Source organism: Salmo trutta, chromosome 40 (assembly GCF_901001165.1).
Source record: "Salmo trutta chromosome 40, fSalTru1.1, whole genome shotgun sequence".
NCBI lineage: Eukaryota > Metazoa > Chordata > Actinopteri > Salmoniformes > Salmonidae > Salmo > Salmo trutta.
Genome location: NC_042996.1, coordinates 11,890,819 through 11,909,680, shown reverse-complemented (window position 1 = coordinate 11,909,680; position 18,862 = coordinate 11,890,819). Strand labels below are relative to the sequence as shown.

At 41.2% G+C, this 18,862-nt stretch overlaps 1 protein-coding gene across 1 annotated transcript; it reads left to right on the top strand.

Moving 5' to 3' along the window:
* The first annotated feature begins 8 nt into the window (after positions 1-8).
* Positions 9-18,859, top strand: chpt1 (choline phosphotransferase 1). The gene is made up of 8 exons (XM_029742089.1): positions 9-425; positions 7,302-7,449; positions 12,281-12,422; positions 12,591-12,675; positions 13,434-13,565; positions 16,127-16,285; positions 16,570-16,695; positions 16,885-18,859. The coding sequence occupies exons 1-8, from the start codon at positions 186-188 to the stop codon at positions 16,999-17,001; spliced, it is 1,149 nt and encodes a 382-aa protein (XP_029597949.1). The 5' UTR covers positions 9-185; the 3' UTR covers positions 17,002-18,859.
* Positions 18,860-18,862: the final 3 nt, after the last annotated feature.

The window sequence follows — 18,862 nt, the reverse complement described above, 5'->3', positions numbered from 1 at the left end:
CACAAACGGAAAAAATATCGACGTTACTGGTTCCGCTCTGGAAAAATGACTATTCACACGTAACCGCCAAATGAGCAAGTATTTTCTGGGCGATCGCGAGAAGATATCAGTGCCTGAAACCCACAGGAACGTCAAGACTATCGCTGGGTGATTGGCTACTTTTCGTAGCGCCGAAGCTGAAAACAATGCCACATTTCTTGTGGCCGGAGCCGCTGTCAGCCGCACAACTCAAGCGGCTAGAGGAGCATAAATATAGCGCTTCGGGTCGATCCCTTTTCGAACCTCCTTGTCAGATATATTGGAATTGGCTGGTCCAACAAATTCCAACTTGGGTAGCGCCTAATACTCTGACTATAATTGGACTGGTAATAAATATAGTCACAACTGTAGTGTTGGTGTTTTACTGCCCAACGGCAACAGAGGAGGTAAGTGCTTTGCGACCTTGGGGGGGGAGAAACTTTCGAGTAGCCATGTAGCAACACCCCATGACAGCATTGTAACTCTGAGATCATGTGTAACATTGTTGCAACTCGAATCCATTTACAGCACTATTGTTACTTTACAACTGCTCAAAGCATCAGAATAGTTGGTGGGCAATGTGCACAGTCCACTATCTAATATTTTGTTCCTCGAAAGTTTGTCTAATAGCCTATTGTTGTTGACTTAATGCATTTGCTTGATTAAAATGCCAAATAAGAGTTAGTGACCAAGTTGCCACCATGTTTGCTCATCCACTTACAAATCGAGCAAATAACTATTTTAAGGTAACTGGGAGTAAGTCTGGCTGAATGTTTGTTCAAGGAAAACTAAAGTAATATTAACTTTACCTATTGCAAGTTTGAACTTTGATTAGATCATGTAAAATAAGCAAATCGATAACAATAGGTATACAACTTCAACCATAGTCAGCAAACCAATAACAGGGCGAATACGTAGGTTTTAACCATGCCACGTGTTCATACTATGACCTGTCATCCACTTAGATCGATTCTCTAGAGAGAGAGAGAGAGAGAGAGAGTGTGTGTGTGTGTGTGTGTGTGAACCTACCCTTTGCCTGTCCTCTTTTCTGTCCTTTGTATAGTGTGCATTCAGGCACGTGCCTGTCAGGTATTCAGAGATGTGTTACAGTATGTTTATTAGTTCTATACCTTTGTCCACCCATCCCACAGTACAGATTGTAATCTCACCACTGACACAAAGTCCAGATTCCATCAAGCTCCAGGCAGGTTTGTGCAGCAGACAATTCAACAAGGGCATTTTATATGCAGCACAAGTTGTTGTGTCAATGCAGCCATGGACCCACATGTAACCTGTCTCCATCTAGATTCTGTATATACAGTACAGCATTGAATAACTAGATGAAAGGGCTACCTGGCCTGGACATAAGCTGCAGCATACACCACTGTCACTGGCCAACTAAAAATATGTCAAGAGTGATCCTGTATGCCTATACTCAATACTGAACTTGCCTGAGAGCCATGTAACTAAGATGACTACCTGTATACAGAAAGGGCTTTTTTTGGGCAGGGGCAGGGGTTACTGATTTGTTGTTGTTGTTGGCAGAGGAAGGGACTGGAGAACAGCAGGATATCTAGAAAGAGAAAAAAACCTACTGTCAAAATAGTTGTGGTGGACAAACCAATGGGACAAACACACAGACCAATAGAGTAGTGTTGTGTTGAGAGAGAACACAGGCAAGTACAGTGCAGAGAGAAGAGTTAGACCAGTACAGTACAACCGCGTGGGCCCGGGCCCACCTACTGGAAAGCCAGGCCCATCGAATCAGATTGGGCAACAAAAAAAGCACATTTCTCTTTGCCCCATGGTAACATTTTGTAGAATTTCAGAAAGTTAGCCGTTTTCCTAAATACATTTTTTTTAAATTGTATTTGTTTAAAGAAAAAAATTGTCCCTCCCAAATGTCTTGAGGCCCACCCACCAACACATTTCTGTCTACACGACTCGTACATTGTGGTATAGAGAGATGATAAACACTGTTGGCTCACCCCTAATGTCCAGATGGCTGGGAATACTTCAAGTCCCAGTGGTAGGAACTCACCCAGTCAGGTCATCTACTTTCCTTTACCATATTTTCACTTATTTTTTTCTTACACACTCACACGTGTGTGTGTGGTGGGGGTTGGACGAGTTATTCAAATGAATAAGTTATTTAAATATTTCTTTATTGAGGTATCAGGGAAAGCTGTGTGCAAAGAGAGCATCGCTGTCTTGAAAGACTACAACTTGTCCCGACACTTCCAGACGAAGCATGCAGAGAAATATAGGAATATGTCTTCTGAGCAGAGGGCAAGTGCATCGAAAGAGTTGCTTTCTCAGTTGCAAAAGCAGCAAGGACTTTTCACAAAACTGCATTCAGCAAACAACTTAATTGCGAGAGCTAGCTATGTACTGTCCCACAAAATTGCTAAACATAGCAAGCCATTCACTGAGGGCAAATGTTTTAAAGAATGTTTCATTGACTCTGCAGCAATACTTTCCCCTGACAAGAAAGAGCTGTTTGAAAATGTTTCCCTGTCAAGACGAACAGTGACACAGCTAGGGTTGCACATTTTGTGGAATATTCAGAGGTGGAAACTTTCTATGGGAATTAATGGAAATGTATGCAAATTAATATTAATACCATTTTAAATAATGTTTAGTGCATTGGAAATATTTAGCATACCATATGGAGACAGAAACATAAACATTTTATCCTATCATAAGTAAACATAATGGCAAATTATTAAATCCTTCCAATAGAAATAAAAACAATTTAGTTACAAATTGAACTTTAATTGAGTTGACTCTTCACATGGGATGATTTCACTGAACAACAAAAGGGAATATTGAATGATCCATCGCATCTCCCAAAAATGTTTTCAATATATATCTGTAAAATGATAGTCTAGAAACGAAAGCTTTGGTTGTCATCCTCTCAGGCTTCCATGTCTTCTCCCTGGACCTCCTCAATGTCCACCTCTTCAACATCAGACTCTGAGGCCTCATCTTCACTTTCCAACCTTGTTGAGGATGGCTCGTCAGGCTCAAAAAGCCTCAAATTTGCCCGGATGGCCACCAATTTGTCAACCCTTGCATTGGTCAGTGTGCGTTCCAAAACAAGGACCAGTTGCACTCTGAGGTGGCTGATGTTGGCAGGATGATGGCGGCAACAGGGGAAAGAGCCTCAGATCCACAAAGTCCCTTCCACCAGGTGGATGATGAGATATGTTGGCACGACTGCCATATTGCATCTCCATCCCAAAGCCCTTCCTTGGAAGTGTACTTCGCCAGACTGCCAAGAACCTTGCCCTCATTCAGGCCAAGGTGGCGAGATATGGTAGTGATGAGACCATAGGCCTTGTTGATCTCTGCACCAGACAGGATGCTCTTGCCAGCATACTTGGGGTCCAACATGCATGCTGCGGAGGTCTTCACGCTTTTTGATGTATTTCAGAACTGCAGTTTCCTCTGCTTGGAGCAACAGTGAAGTGGGCAGGGCAGTACGGATTTCTTCTCTTACATCTGCAAGTAGAGTCTGAACATCAGACAGGATGGCATTGTCTCCCTCAATCCGTGCAATGGCTACTGCTATAGGTTTCAGGAGTTTCAGGCTGCTTAACACTCTCTCCCAAAATGCATCATCCAGGAGGATCCTCTTGATGGGGCTGTCCATATCAGCAGACTGTGATATGGCCATTTTTTGGAGAGACTCCTTCCCCTCCAGGAGACTGTCAAACATGATGACAACATCACCCCAACCGGTGTTGCTGGGCAGCTTCAATGTGGTGCTCTTATTCTTCTCACTTTGCTTGGTGAGGTAGATTGCTACTATAACTTGATGGCCCTTCACATACCTAACCATTTCCTTGGCTCTCTTGTAGAGTGTATCCATTGTTGTTAGTGCCATGATGTCCTTGAGGAGCAGATTCAATGCATGAGCATCACAGCCAATGGGTGTAATGTGAGGATAGGACTCCTCCACTTTAGACCAAGCAGCCTTCATGTTCGCAGCATTGTCTGTCACCAGTGCAAATACCTTCTGTGGTCCAAAGTCATTGATGACTGCCTTCAGCTCATCTGCAATGTAGAGAGCCGGTGTGTCTGTTGTCCCTTGTCTGTGCTCTTCTAGAATACTGGTTGAGGGGTGGAGATGATAGAGTTAATTATTCCTTGCCCACGAACATTCAACCACCCATCAGAGATGACTGCAATACAGTCTGCTTTCTCTATGATTTGCTTGACCTTCACTGGAACTCTGTTGAACTCTGCATCCAGCAAATGAGTAGATAAAGCATGTCTGGTTGGAGGGGTGTATGCTGGGCGAAGAACATTCCGAAATCTCTTCCAATACACATTGCCTGTGAGCATCAGAAGTGAACCAGTTGCATACACAGCTCGAGCAAGACATTCATCAGCATTTCTCTGACTACGTTCCTCCATTGAGGCAAAATAACTTCTGATTCCAGGAGGACCGTTAGCTGTTGCTATCGATAAGGTGTCTGATTCATCATTTTCACCTCAAATAGAAGTAGAGGGACTTTTGTCAGAGGTTGCTTGTTGTGAGCACTGAGGAAACTTTATGCACTTGGCCAGTTGTTTCTGCATCTTTGTTGCATTCTTCACGTATGATTTGGCACAGTATTTGCAAATGTACACAGCTTTTCCTTCTATATTAGCTGCAGTGAAAGATAGTGCCCGTGGCATTTCTGTAAAGATTAGAAAAAGAGTTAAAAAAAATCAAATTCCATGTACAGATAAATAGTTAAGCAGTTAGATTAAACAACTCCTTTGTAAGATAAATCTTTTAAAATGAAACATGTATGGAAACAGGTGAATTAACACTACTCAGCAGGCTCAAGCAAGCTAAAACCCACATGGTAGCAAAAACTTACTAGCAGAAATTGTTAATGATTTAAACACACTTTGATGTAGGCTACTATTTACTAGTTAACAAAAAATCATGTATGTCATATAAAATATATTCACCCCACCCAGTATTGTAATCAAAACTTACCAGAAAGTATGTAGTCCTTGGCTCAGACAGTGTAGTTGTGTGGGCTCAATAGCATCTCATTATTGTGCAAGATCTTGAGAATCAGCTGTACATGTGACGGAAGAGTGCACTGTGCATGTAGAGGGTTGCAATTCCATTGAATTGGGGATAGTTTAACCAAAATATGCCACAAGACCTAGAATTGCCTTGTGTATCCCACAAAAAAAGGTTATAAGCTAACTTTTTTAAATGAATTTAAGCAAAATACTCAATTCAAACCCTTTGAAACCCTAGACATAGTGTGTTGAGGACATCGCAGAGAAAGACAAGGTAAAGGATTTCACCTATTTCTCCTTGGCCCTGGATGAGAGCAGTGATGCACGCGACACGGCACAGTTGTTGGTATTCTTACTAGGCATAACCCCAGACTTTGAAATTACAGAGGAGCTTTCTTCAGCGCAGTCAATGAAGAGCACAACCACAGGGAAAGATTTATTGGAGGAGGTTAATAAGTGTGTGGCAAAGCTGGGACTGAGTTTTGAAAAGTTATCCAGTGTGACCACTGATGGGTGCCCAAACTTGACAGGAAATAACATTGGCCTTTTGGAAAGGATACAAGATCAAGTAGCTGAGCTGAACCCAGATCAGAAAGTTATTTTCCTGCATTGCATCGTTCATCAGGAGGTGCTCTGTAAATGTGTTCTGAAAATGAGCCATGTTGTGGATTTAGTCACTAAAGTGGTAAACTTCATAAGAGCAACGTCTTTAAACCACATGCAGTTTGTCTCCCTATTGGAAGAGACAGAGTCGGGTCATGCAGATCTCCACTACCACACAAACGTGAGATGGCTGAGTTTGGGGAAGGTGCTTTAAAGGGTGTGGGACCTGAAGTTGGAGATACTGAGTTTTTGCAAATGAAAGGAAAATATGTGGATTTCCCTCAACTGCAAGATAAAGAATGGTTGGCTGATTTTTGCCTTCACCGTGGACATCATGGCCTTCCATGAATGAACTGAATTCCAAACTACAAAGGAAGTAGTTTGGAATTTTTGCCTTTTTGCACATCAGATGTACAGCCTTGTCAAAGCCTTCAAGGGAAAATTACTCCTACTGACCCTCCAAGTAGAAGCCAACAATCTCACCCACCTTCTGACACTACTAGTCTGTTCCCTGTCAGATGACCAGCGGGAGAAGTATATATCGCTGCTGCGTGCTTTGAACGGTGAGTTTTCTCCTCGTTTTGAGGATTTCAAAGTGTTGGAAAATGACATGCTGTTGGTTTCCTCTCCTTTCACCTTCAATGTGGATAACACTCCCACTGACCTGCAACTTGACCTCATCGATCTTCAGTCTGATGCAGTGATTGGAGAACTATTCAAAACAATGTCACTGACGAGGTTCTATGCATCTTTCGATGAACAACACTTTCCAAAGGTTAGGAGTCATGCTGAGAATATGTTTGTACTGTTTGGGTCAACCTATGTATGTGAACAGACATTTTCAGTGATGAAATATAACAAGTCAAGACACAGATCATCTCTTACTGACTCTCACCTCTCAGCAATCCTGCGCATAGCGACGTCAGAAACTATTCCTGACTTCACTGCTCTAGTCAATGCCTTGTGTTTTTGTGCGTACCCGTTAACAAGAGTTCTGTCCGTGGTGCTGAATGCACAGTACTTCTCCCTCCGTGTAGTTCATTGCATGTTTAATCATGAAAATACCTACCAAAATGAGAACTTGGATGTGGTTTATTTCTGTGCATGTTAAAAAAAGTAAAAAAAGTGGCATATCTGGATGTGATTTACAGTAGATATATCTGTCAAAATAATTGCCCAGGCCTGCATTATGCTGTTTTGCCTTTCAAATCATTTCCTAGAAAACAGCTGTAGTAAGCATAAGTTTTAGAAAATGTTCGAACATGTCTGTTAGAGAAAGCACACCCGTGTTGAAGGAAACTTGTCAAACACAAGCAACTCTCTGTTTTGCAAGAAGTGACTCAAAATAAGATAAACAACTTTCCCCAATATGTCATGGCTTACTTCAATCTTCACTGATTTGATTTGGAAATACACCCTGCATCTCATGTAAACAAGTCTGTTTGTCTTCTGACTGGGAGTAAACAAAGACCGAGACCTTTCTCTTCAACAGGGGATGGTGGAGGAAAAGTTTGTCCTAGTTGAAATAGAAACCAGGTCATTCCATCCCCTTGTTTAATCAAATTTCTCTCCCTCCCTTTCTCGCTCTCCTCCCTTCCCCCCTCTCGCTCTCCCTCCTTCCCTCCCTCTGTCTCCCTTCCTCTTTCCAGGCTCCAGCATGGGCCTTCATCCTGAGTGCGTTGGGCCTGTTCATCTATCAGTCGCTGGATGCCATCGATGGGAAGCAGGCCCGGAGGACAAACAGCAGCTCTGCGCTGGGGGAGCTCTTTGACCACGGCTGTGATGCTGTCTCCACAGGTGCGGGCCAAATCATTTTTGTTGTTGCCTGTTTTAATTTGTGGTGCTTTACAGTACCTGACCAAGTGTATTTCAAGCAGTGGGGCTCCCCTGTACTTTTGTCTAGAGTCTGGACTAGACTGAATTTAGTGTTTTAGCGTCATAGCAACCAGTGTATCTTATTGAATGACAACATACATTGTTCTATGCCTCAGAAGTACAGTGCCTTGCAAAAGTATTCATCCCCTTGGTGTTTTTCCTATTTTGTTGCATTACAACCAGTAATTTAAATGTATATTCATTTGTATTTCATGTAATGGACATAAACAAAATATTCCAAATTGGTGAAGTGAAAAGAAAAAAATTACTTGTTTAAATTTTTTTTTTTAAATGGAGCTGAAGTGTCACATGATCTCAGTATATACAGTTGAAGTCGGAAGTTTACATATGCTAAGGTTGGAGTCCTTAACTCATTTTTCAACCACTCCACAAATTTCTTGTTCACAAACTATAGTTTTGGCAAGTCGGTTAGGACATCAACTTTGTGCATGACACAAGTAATTTGTCCAACAATTGTTTACAGACAGATTATTTCACTTATAATTCACTATCACAATTCCAGTGGGCCAGATCTTTACATGCACTAAGTTGACTGTGCCTTTAAACAGCTTGGAAAATTCCAGAAAATGTCATGGCTTTAGAAGACTCTGATAGGCTAATTGACATCATTTGAGTTGTACCTGTGAATGCATTTCAAGGCGTACCTTCAAACGCAGGGCCTCTTTGCTTGACATGGGAAAATCAAAAGAAATCAGTCAAGACCTCAGAAAAAAAATTGTGGACCTCCACAAGTCTGGTTCATCCTTGGGAGCAATTTCCATATTCCTGAAGGTACCACCTTCATCTGTACAAACAATAGAACGCAAGTATAAACATCATGGGACCATGCAGCCGGCATACCGCTCAGAAAGGAGACGTGTTCTGTCTCCAAGAGATGAACGTACTTTGGTGCAATGTTTCGAAGTGAGAATGGCAGAATTGTGAACTTACTAAATGACAAGAGTTTACTGTGTGATATTAGGTTGCTTCTTGTGTATGTATTTATGTCTGGATTTTAATGATTTGTATGGAGGGCAATAAAGAGACCAAAGTTAACCCTGAAGGAGCTGCAAATAAATCCCAGAACAACAGCAAAGGACCTTGTGAAGATACTGGAGGAAACCGGTACAAAAGTATCTATATCCACAGTAGAACAAGTCCTATATATCGACATAACCTGAAAGACTGCTCCAAAACCGCCATAAAAAAGCCAGACTATGGTTTGCAACTGCACATGTCCTCTGAAACAAAAATATAACTATTTGGCCATAATGACCATTGTTATGTTTGGAGGAAAAAGGGGGAGGCTTGCAAGCCCGAAGAACACCATCTCAACCCTGAAGCACGGGGATGGCAGCATCATGTTGTGGGGGTGCTTTGCTGCAGAAGGGACTGGTGCATTTCACAAAATAGATGGCATCATGAGGCAGGAGAATTATGTGGCTATATTGAATCAACATCTCCGCTGTTGGCTAGCGGAACCCCTAGCCAACAGCCAATGGGATTGCATGGCACGAAATACAAAAACCTCCAAAAATCCAATAATTTCAATTTTTCAAATATACGACTATTTTACACCATTTGAAAGATAAACCTCTCCTGGATCCAACCACATTGTCCGATTTTCAAAAAGGCTTTACAGCGAAAGCAAAACATTAGATTATGTTAGGAGAGTACATAGACCAAAATAACCACACAGCCATTTTCCAAGCAAGCATATATGTCAATAAAACCCAAAACACAGCTAAATGAAGCACTAACCTTTGATCTTCATCAGATGACACTCCTAGGACATTATGTTATACAATACATGTATGTTTTGTTCAATCAAGTTCATATTTATATCCAAAAACGGCTTTTTACTTTGGCGCGTGATGTTCAGAAAATGTATTCCCACCAAAAACGTCCGGTGAATTTACAAAAACTACTCATCATAAACGTTGACAAAATACATAACAATTATTTAAAGAATTATAGATGCAGAACTCCTTTATGCAATTGCTGTGTCAGATTTTAAAATAGCTTTTCGGCGAAAGCACATTTTTCAATATTCTGAGTACATAGCTCGCCATCACGCCGAGCTATTCAGACACCCGCCAAGTTTGGGGCAACCTAAACTCAGAATTAGTATTAGAAATATTGTATTACCTTTGCTGATCTTCGTCAGAATGCACTCCCAGGACTGCTACTTCCACAAGAAATGTTGTTTTTGTTTGAAATAATCCATAGTTATGTCCAAATACCTCCGTTTTGTTCAGGTCACTATCCAAAGGGTAACGGGCGAGCGCAATTCGAGACACAAAAAGTCAATGTTCCATTACCGTACTTAGAAGCATGTCAAACGCTGTTTAAAATACATTTTTATGGTATTTTTAACGTAAAATTGCGATAATATTCCTACCGGACAATGGTGTATTCATTCAAGGAGGAAAAGAAAAAACAGCGTGCTCGCAGGAACGCGCATATCCAATCTCTTTGTCCTCAGGCAGACCACTCAGTGACTGAGCTCTGCCCAGAGACAGGAGAAGGCTCAATCCACTTTCTGAAAGCTTTAGACAGCAAATGGAAGCCTTAGAAAGTGCAACGTAACAGCACAGATATTGTAGTTTCGAAAGAACTACATTTCTCAGAAAGAACTACATTTCTCAGAAAGAACTACATACTAGAAAGAACTACATTTCTCAGAACCTACACTTCCTGGTTGAATATTTCTCAGGTTTTTGCCTGCCATATGAGTTCTGTTATACTCAGACACCATTCAAACAGTTTTAGAAACTTCTGGGCAAGAGTAGTAACCAGTTTAAATCGGGTATGTTTTTTCATCCGGCCGTGAAAATACTGCCCCCTATCCATATCAGGTTAAAGCTTGGTCGCAAATGGGTCTTCCAATGGATAATGACCCCAAGCATACTTCCAAAGTTGTGGCAAAATGGCTTAAGGACAACAAAGTCAAGGTATTGGAGTGGCCATCACAAAGCCCTGACCTCAATCCCATAGAAAATTGGTGGGCAGAACTGAAAAAGCATGTGTGAGCAAGGAGGCCTACAAACCTGACTCAGTTACACCAGCTCTGTCAGGAGGAATGGGCCAAAATTCACCCAACTTATTGTGGGAGGCTTGTGGAAGGCTACTCGCAACGTTTGACCCAAGTTAAACAATTTAAAGGCAATGCTACCAAATATTAATTGAGTGTATGTGAACTTCTGACCCACTGGGAATGTGATGAAAGAAATAAAAGCTGAAATAAATCATTCTCTCTACAATTATTCTGACATTTCACATTCTTAAAATAAAGTGGTGATCCTAACTGACCAAAGACAGGGAATTTTTACTAGGAATTGTGAAAAACTGAGTTTAAATGTATTTGGCCAAGGTGTAAGTAAACTTTCGACTTCAACTGTATACACCTGTTCTGAAAGGCCCCAGAGTCTGCAGCACCACTAAGCAAGGGGCACCACCAAGCAAGCGGCACCATGGAGACCAAGGAGCTCTCCAAACAGGCCAGGGACAAACTTGTGGAGAAGTACAGATCAGGGTTAAGTTATACAAAAAATATCTTTGAACATCCCACGGAGCACCATTAAATCCATTATTTATTTATTTTTAAATGGAAAGAATATGGCACCACAACAAACCTGCCAATAGAGGGCCGCCCACCAAAACTCACAGACCAGGCAAGGAGGGCATTAATCAGAGAGGCAACAAAGAGACCAAAGATAACCCTAAATGAGCTGCAAAGCTCCACAGCGGAGATTGGAGTGTCTGTCCATAGGACCACTTTAAGTCATACACTCCAGAGCTAGACTTTACAGAAGAGTGTCCAGGAAAAAGCCATTGCTTAAAGAAAAAAATAAGCAAACATGTTTGGTGTTCACCAAAAGGCATGTGGGAGAGTCCTCAAACGTATGGAAGAAGGTACTCTGGTCAGAAATTGAGCTTTTTGGCCATCAACAAAAACGCTATGTTTGGCACAAGCCCAACATCTCTCATCACCCCGAGAACACCATCCCCACTGTGAAGCATGGTGGAGGCAGCATCATACTGTGGGGATGTTTTTCATCGGCAGGGACTGGGAAACTGGTCAGAATTTTAAGGAATGATGGATGGTGCTAAATACAGGGAAATTCTTGATGGAAAACTGTTTCACTCTTCCAGAGATTTGAGACTGGGACAGAGGTTCACCTTCCAGCAGGTCAATGACCCTAAGCATACTGCTAAAGCAACACTCGAGTGGTTTAAGGGGAAACATTTAAATGTCTTGGAATGGCCTAGTCAAAGCCCAGACCTCAATCCAATTGAGAATCTGTGGTATGACTTTAAAGATTGCTGTACACCAGCGGAACCCAGCCAACTTGAAGGAGCTGGAGCAGTTTTTCCTTGAAGAATGGGCAATAATCCCAGTGGCTAGATGTTCCAAGCTTATAGATACATACCCCAAGAGACTTGCAGCTGTAATTGCTGCAAAAGGTGGCTCTACAAATTGACTTTGGGGGGGTGAATAGTTATGCACGCTCAAGTTTTTATTTTATTTTATTTTATTTTATTGGTCTTATTTCTTGTTTGTTTCACAATACAAATAATTTGGCATCTTCAGTGGTAGGCATGTTGTGTCAATCAAATGATACAACCCCGCCCCCCCCCAAAAAAAAATCTGTTTTATATCCAGGAAAAATGCCAAGGGGGGTGAATACATTCACAAGCCACTGTATGACACATTGTTGCTCATTTAGTTCAACTTTCTCCCTCTCTGCAGTTTTTGTTTCTGTGGGAACATGTATATCCTGTGGGATAGGAAGCTACCCTGATTGGATGTTCTTCTGTGGCTTTGTGGGGATGTTCATGTTCTTCTGTGCACACTGGCAAACCTATGTTTCCGGAACGCTGCGCTTTGGCCTGTAAGTAGAAATTATGTTAGAAATGATAATTATATTATTTGTTTAGCTGTTGCTGGGCAGATAACGACTTTTTTGTTTTTGACATAGTACTTAAGTCTAGTCCATCGTGCTTCATAAAATATACAGTCTTGTTCTGATCTATGAGTTCTATAAATTCTCTCCACCCAGGGTTGATGTGACAGAGGTCCAGATTGCCATCGTTGTCATGTATGTGATGTCAGCTTTTGGTGGAGTGGCCCTTTGGGACTACAGGGTATGGCTTCAATACATTTATCCATCCATGCACACAAACCTAACACACACTCCCATACCCACTCATACATTCTCTCTCTCTCTCGCTCTCTCGCTCTCTCTTGCTCTCTCTCTCTCGCTCTCTCTCGCTCTCTCTCGCTCTCTCGCTCTCTCTCGCTCTCTCGCTCTCTCGCTCTCTCTCGCGCTCTCTCGCGCTCTCTCGCGCTCTCTCGCGCTCTCTCGCGCTCTCTCGCGCTCTCTCGCGCTCTCTCGCGCTCTCTCGCGCTCTCTCTCGCTCGCTCTCTCTCGCTCTCTCTCGCTCTCTCTCCCCTTTTCTGTCAACTAAGCCGTAGGATTTGGAGACTTGGACATTTTACACCAACATTTGGCACTATAAGGCAACATAACCAATCCTTAACATGTACTGTATAACCACTCAACCAACCAACCCCACAACAATCTGACTACTAGTTATTAAATAGTCCTTTTTGTTTCACTTTCACTCTGTGCAGCCTGTGGAGGCTTAACGACTAAACGTCACAATCAGAAGTAAGAAGGTAATTATGGGTAGCTAATCCACCGTGGCGTAGACATGATCACATGATCTGGCTAGCAAACAGCTGATGTCACCACGCAATATTATTGGCTTCTCCTCCCATCTTGGCCTCAGCAGCATGCCCCGCCCACCCACAGCTTACTGGTGTAAACAACGCTAGCTGCTGTGACAGAAGTTGATAAGTTCTGTTAACTGAAACTCTTGGTTGTTTTACCCTCTTGTAGTTGCCTGTCCTTGGGGTGAAGCTGTACGTCTTCCCCATCTTGGGCATCATTGGGGGAGCCGTGTTCTCCTGCTATAACTACTTCCATGTCATCCTTAACGGGGGCGTCGGCAAGAACGGCTCCACTGTGGCTGTAAGTATTATTATGTAATGACGTGTTTAGCTAAATATTTGGGTTGATTAGTGTTTATTACGCTTAAGCCTAAACAGCCGACGTGGTAGTAAAATGTTGCATATACAGTGCCTTCAGAAACTATTCATACCCCTTGACTTATTCCACATTTTGTGTTACAATGAATTAAAAAAAAATGTTAACATTTTTTTGCTAATGTTTTGAAAATGAAATGCAGAAATATCTAATTTGCATAAGTATTCACGCCCCTGGGTCAATACTTTGTAGAAGCACCATTGGCAGCGATTACAGCTGTGACTCTCTTAAAACCTGTTGGGGATCCCTGCCCGGTAATGGGATTCATTGTCAAGAGACCATGGCGGGAAATTCAAAACGGCAAGAATCTAATAATTTCAATTTCTCAAACACTCAACTATTTTTCACCATTTGAAAGATAAACATCTCCTAAATCCAACCACATTTTCCGATTTCAAAGAGGCTTTACGGCGAAAGCCTAAAGTTAGGTTATGTTAGGAGAGTACATTGAAAATAGCTGTGTGTAATGTTTTGTCAATTCAAAGACAGGCGTCACCAAAAGCAGATAACCAGCTAAAATTATGCACTAACCTTTGACAATCTTCCTCAGATGACACTCCTAGGACATTATGTTATACAATACATGCATTTTTTGTTCCATCAAGATCATATTTATATCCAAAAACAGCATTTTACAGTAGCGGTGAAATTCAGAATTTTTTTTCCTCAAAAGCTTCCCATCAATCAACGTTAGAATTTACAAAATTACTATTCGAAAACATTGGTAAATTATAATATTTTCATTCAAATAATTATAGTTTAACATTTCGTAAATGCTACTTTATTGCCAGATTTCAAAATAACTTTACTGGGAAATCACACTTTGCAATAAACGGGGTGCTGTGCTAAGAACAATAGGCTAGGATATACAGTTAGCACCATCTTGTAACAATGTAATATCAATAATACTATTGTCAATAATCCCTTACCTTTGATTATCTTTATCCATTGGCACTTCCAGGAATCCCAGGTCCTCAACAAATGTGGTTTCTTTCGACAAAGTTCATAATTGATGTCCAAATAACTCCAAGTTGTTAGCACTTCGGTAGGCTACTAAAAAGTAGGGCGCGGGGGGGGAAGTCACGACGTAAAGTAAAAAAAATTATCTATTTACGTTCGTTCAAACATGTCAAACGTTGTTTAGCATCAATCTTTAGAGACATTTTTAACGTGAAACATCAGTAATGTTTCAACCCGACCTCTCCTGTGTCTTGAAAAACGTTTTTGAAAAATGTCTCGCCTGACATGAACTCAAATGAATGCGCAGGTGCGGGCAATAATGAGTGACGACATCCCAGGGAGGTCAACTTCTCTTCCTTGTCATCCGGTCTCTGTTCATCATAGACGCTTCAAACAACTTTATAAAGATCGTTGACATCTAGTGGAAGCCGTAGCTGTTATACTTACAGACACCATTCAAACAGTTTTAGAAAATTCAGTGTTTTCTATCCAAATCTGGTAATAATATGCATATCCTAGCTTCTGAGTTGGTGTAGGAGGCAGTTAAAAATGGGCACATATTTTTTTCAAAATTCTCAATACTGCCCCCTAGCCCCAATTAAGAGCTTTCCTCACCTGGATTGTGCAACATTTGCCCATTTTTATTATTTTCTAAATTCTTCAAGCTCTACCAAATTGGTTGTTTTTCATTGCTAGACAACCATTTTCAGGTGTTGCTATATATTTTCATGTAGATAAGTCAAAACTGTAACTCGGCCACTCAGGAACATTCATGGTGTTCTTGGTAAGCACCTCCAGTGTATTCTGTTCTTCTGAACTAGACTACATTTTCTTCATATCATGTTTCTTTAGACCTGTCTAAAATAAATAATGGATTTATTGTGAAGGTGTAGGCTGTATTACATGGATTTATTAGAATATTTAAAATGTAGAAGTGGCTTGTTTGGAAGCCAGGAGATGCTAAATGCGTTTAATTAACAGTCAATTACCGTGAGACCTGCAGTTATTTGCTTGACAATCACCGGCTGATGAAATTTCGTAGCGGCTAAATGTGGAAAAATTCAAGCGGTGTCAATATTTTCTGAGTGCTTTTACGTTATGTACCCAGTTGGTCCCTTAGGTCCTCTGGTATTGGCCTTTCAACTATCCTAAATCCTAGGACCAAGAGGCATGGAGAGACAACCTTTAGGTGTTATGCCCCCAGCCTCTGGAATAGCCTGCCAGAGAACCTGAGGGGGGGCTGAAACTGTGGACATATTTAAAAGGTCTTAAAACATATTTTTAGCTTTGCTTTTCCTTATGGTGCTTTTTAGTTGTTCAGTTTCTGTTTGTTATGTAGTAAATATTTCATTTTCAGTTTTTTTCTGTAAAACACGTTGCATTCCATGTCTGAAATGTGCTGTATAAATAAAGCTGGATTTCATGTGAAGGCACTGTACATTTTAGGACAATCAACCATTTTTTGGGGGCTTCTATTCTAGGTTAACAATTCAGAGTTATTCACTATTTTGCTGTGTGTTCCTTAGGACACCAGTGTGCTGGCACCAGGTATGCACATCGGCCTCATCCTCACACTGGCCTTCATCATCTTCAAGAAGTCATCCAACAAGCTTTTTGAGCTGCACCCCTGCCTCTACATCCTGACTTTCGGCATGGTCGTCGCCAAGATCGCCAACAAGCTAGTTGTGAGCGCTCCATTTAATATAATAGTCTTCTTTCTTACTTTGCTGTCATCTCAATCTATTAATATCTCTAGTCTACTGCCTGAAGGGAAATTCATAAAAAAATATATTTTTCTGTCTGTCTGGAGTTTCTTATCAAGCAAGCAATGAATACTTTTCCTCTCATAAATGGGACCTCCATATATAACAGTGAAAGCCATACCAGTATTTACCTTAGCTCATTCATTAGCTTTGCTTCTCCTCCAATATCTGTATGTTCCTTATGTGTTCCTCTGTCCTTGTGTCAGGTGGCCCACATGACCAAGAGTGAGCTTTATCTCCCAGACACGGCTTTCATCGGGCCTGGCCTCCTCTTCCTCAACCAGTATTTCAACAGCTTCATCGACGAGCACATAGTCCTCTGGATCGCAATGGTGAGTTCTCATGTCTTCACTATTCCGTAGTTCTGTCATCAAACTGTTTTAGTACAGGTCTGGTGTCATTTTCAACCCACTTCAGTTGTCTTCCACATAGATAGGACCAGAAGTTTCACCTAACCACAAACAACTGCCCTATGTGCATCAAGTACATTTCTCATGCCGGTCCTTGCATTTCCTCCCCAGGTCCTGTCGTTGATTGACTTGACGCGCTACTGCACAGGCGTGTGCATCCAGATCGCCTCTCACCTGCGCATTCACGTGTTCAGCATCACGGCGCAAGCTGCCCTCAAACGCAACTGACGCTTTGCCCGGCGGAAGAAGGCGGGGCAGGTGGAGGACGCCGCCCCGCTCTTGAAAGCAGACGATGATGAAGAGGTCCCCTCCACCCCAAACCTCAGCAGCCTTGACACAGTGACCACCTCTGACTAAAGGTTGCCTGTAATAACACTAGAGGAATGACAGGAATGACATAACCACCCCTGATTAGAAACATCGTCAAGGGTAACACACTGGTCTGTAGCTCACTGGATGAGTGCAGAGTAGCTGGCATGGAAATACATTGGTTGGTTTTCCTTTGTCTCCGTATAGGAAGTAATCACAACCTGAGATAATCTGAGACTCAGATTTGATAAATATCATCAGACAGGTTTTAACATCCAAAGAGCAACATTTTCCATTAGTTTCAGCTCATTTAATTTAGACTAAATTATACACTATGGGTAAAAGCTACAATAAATTTTTTGGCAAAGATCGAATGTTTCTCAGTGATCAGATAAAGGAGTTGCTTTGTGTTTTTCCCCCTTGAATTTGGTTTCTCTCAATTATTGTTTTAACTTACAATTGATACATATTCCTATCTAATTGACCTATATTCAATGCTGTGAAGTTAGAGGCTACAGTACTAGGACACATCTGTCTTAACAGCCTCTCATTAAACAATGTGATATCATTGTTCAAATTGATATTGTAGCTCTTAATCATTCATTAGTCATGTTTATTCAATGAATGAGACCCAATCTGACATGAAATTAACTCGATCAGGGCTAGGAAATGCAAAATAAATCAACCGTTCAACCTCATAACTTCCAAAATGAAGTTTGTAAAGTAGAATGAGACATTCCTAATGAGGTATGGTACGCTAATTGTCAAGGACTGCAGGTGAAGGGGCAAGGGTCTGGGTTAACAGTGACATTTCTTCAAGGGCTTCCATCTGACTATGAATCCCCCTCCAGTGTATCCAGCACCACTTACCCTCTAACCTCAACTCTCCTCCAGTTGAAGTCCTTGTAGTCATGTTGTGTTAACACCAGAGTCCCATCTGCTTTCAACGTTCTTCTCCGTAAAGGGCTAATTCTTTCATTGTACAGAATTCTGTTTGGCGCCTTAAATGTTTTTGAATCCTTTGTTTTAATTTTAAAAATTTGAAGCAGTTTAGGAACAAGTACTAAAATGTTTTGTCTTTTCTGCATCACTATGAAACCAGTTTATGGTTGAAGTATCAGACAATATACGTAACACTGAGAACGTTGTACTGGAACTTATTTTACTATTTACTATAATTCTGTACTGGAAGCCATCTTTTTTTCCCATAACATTTAGAATATGCATAAGTAAATGCATTTGGTACATTGTGATTTATTGTTGAAGGGTATGATTCTGAACTGTTTCAGGTAATGGCTGAATGCATTGTTTGGTCATTGCTCGACAACTTTAGGATAGACAGACAAAGGGATGCAACGGTGCTGGAAGAGGTATGGATGTATTATTTTGGGGATGTTTTGCCTCTGTGGTCATGTTAATGTAACTATTGGAACAAAGATAAGTAAATCAAGAACCCCTACTCTAGGAATATGCCCACCATACCATAGAGAAAATGCCCATAAAAAGGACATTTTGACTTGCAGATTATCTGGGTAGAATTCCAATGAGAGCCTTCAGATTACGTCACATTTCAATAACTTTGTCTGGAAATAACAGCCAACCTTAAGTTAGCCTCCTGTTTTTGTTCAATCAGGGTTTGAACTCCAGGTGAACTTAAACTATGCATTGAAAAGGCCACATGCTCAATTTTAACATGCTATTGCACTATTCAATACAAGTAAAACATCTTTATACTAAAGTTCAAAATGATTGTAATAAAGAAATATTTTCCATTCAAGAA

What these genes read in the sequence shown, in the direction of transcription:
- chpt1 (XM_029742089.1), top strand. Translation starts at nt 186, where the DNA reads ATGCCACATTTCTTGTGGCCGGAGCCGCTGTCAGCCGCACAACTCAAG. An exon ending in CTGTGATGCTGTCTCCACAG is followed by an intron (nt 7,450 to 12,280) that starts GTGCGGGCCAAA and finishes CCCTCTCTGCAG; the next exon opens with TTTTTGTTTCTGTGGGAACA. An exon ending in TGGCCCTTTGGGACTACAGG is followed by an intron (nt 12,676 to 13,433) that starts GTATGGCTTCAA and finishes ACCCTCTTGTAG; the next exon opens with TTGCCTGTCCTTGGGGTGAA.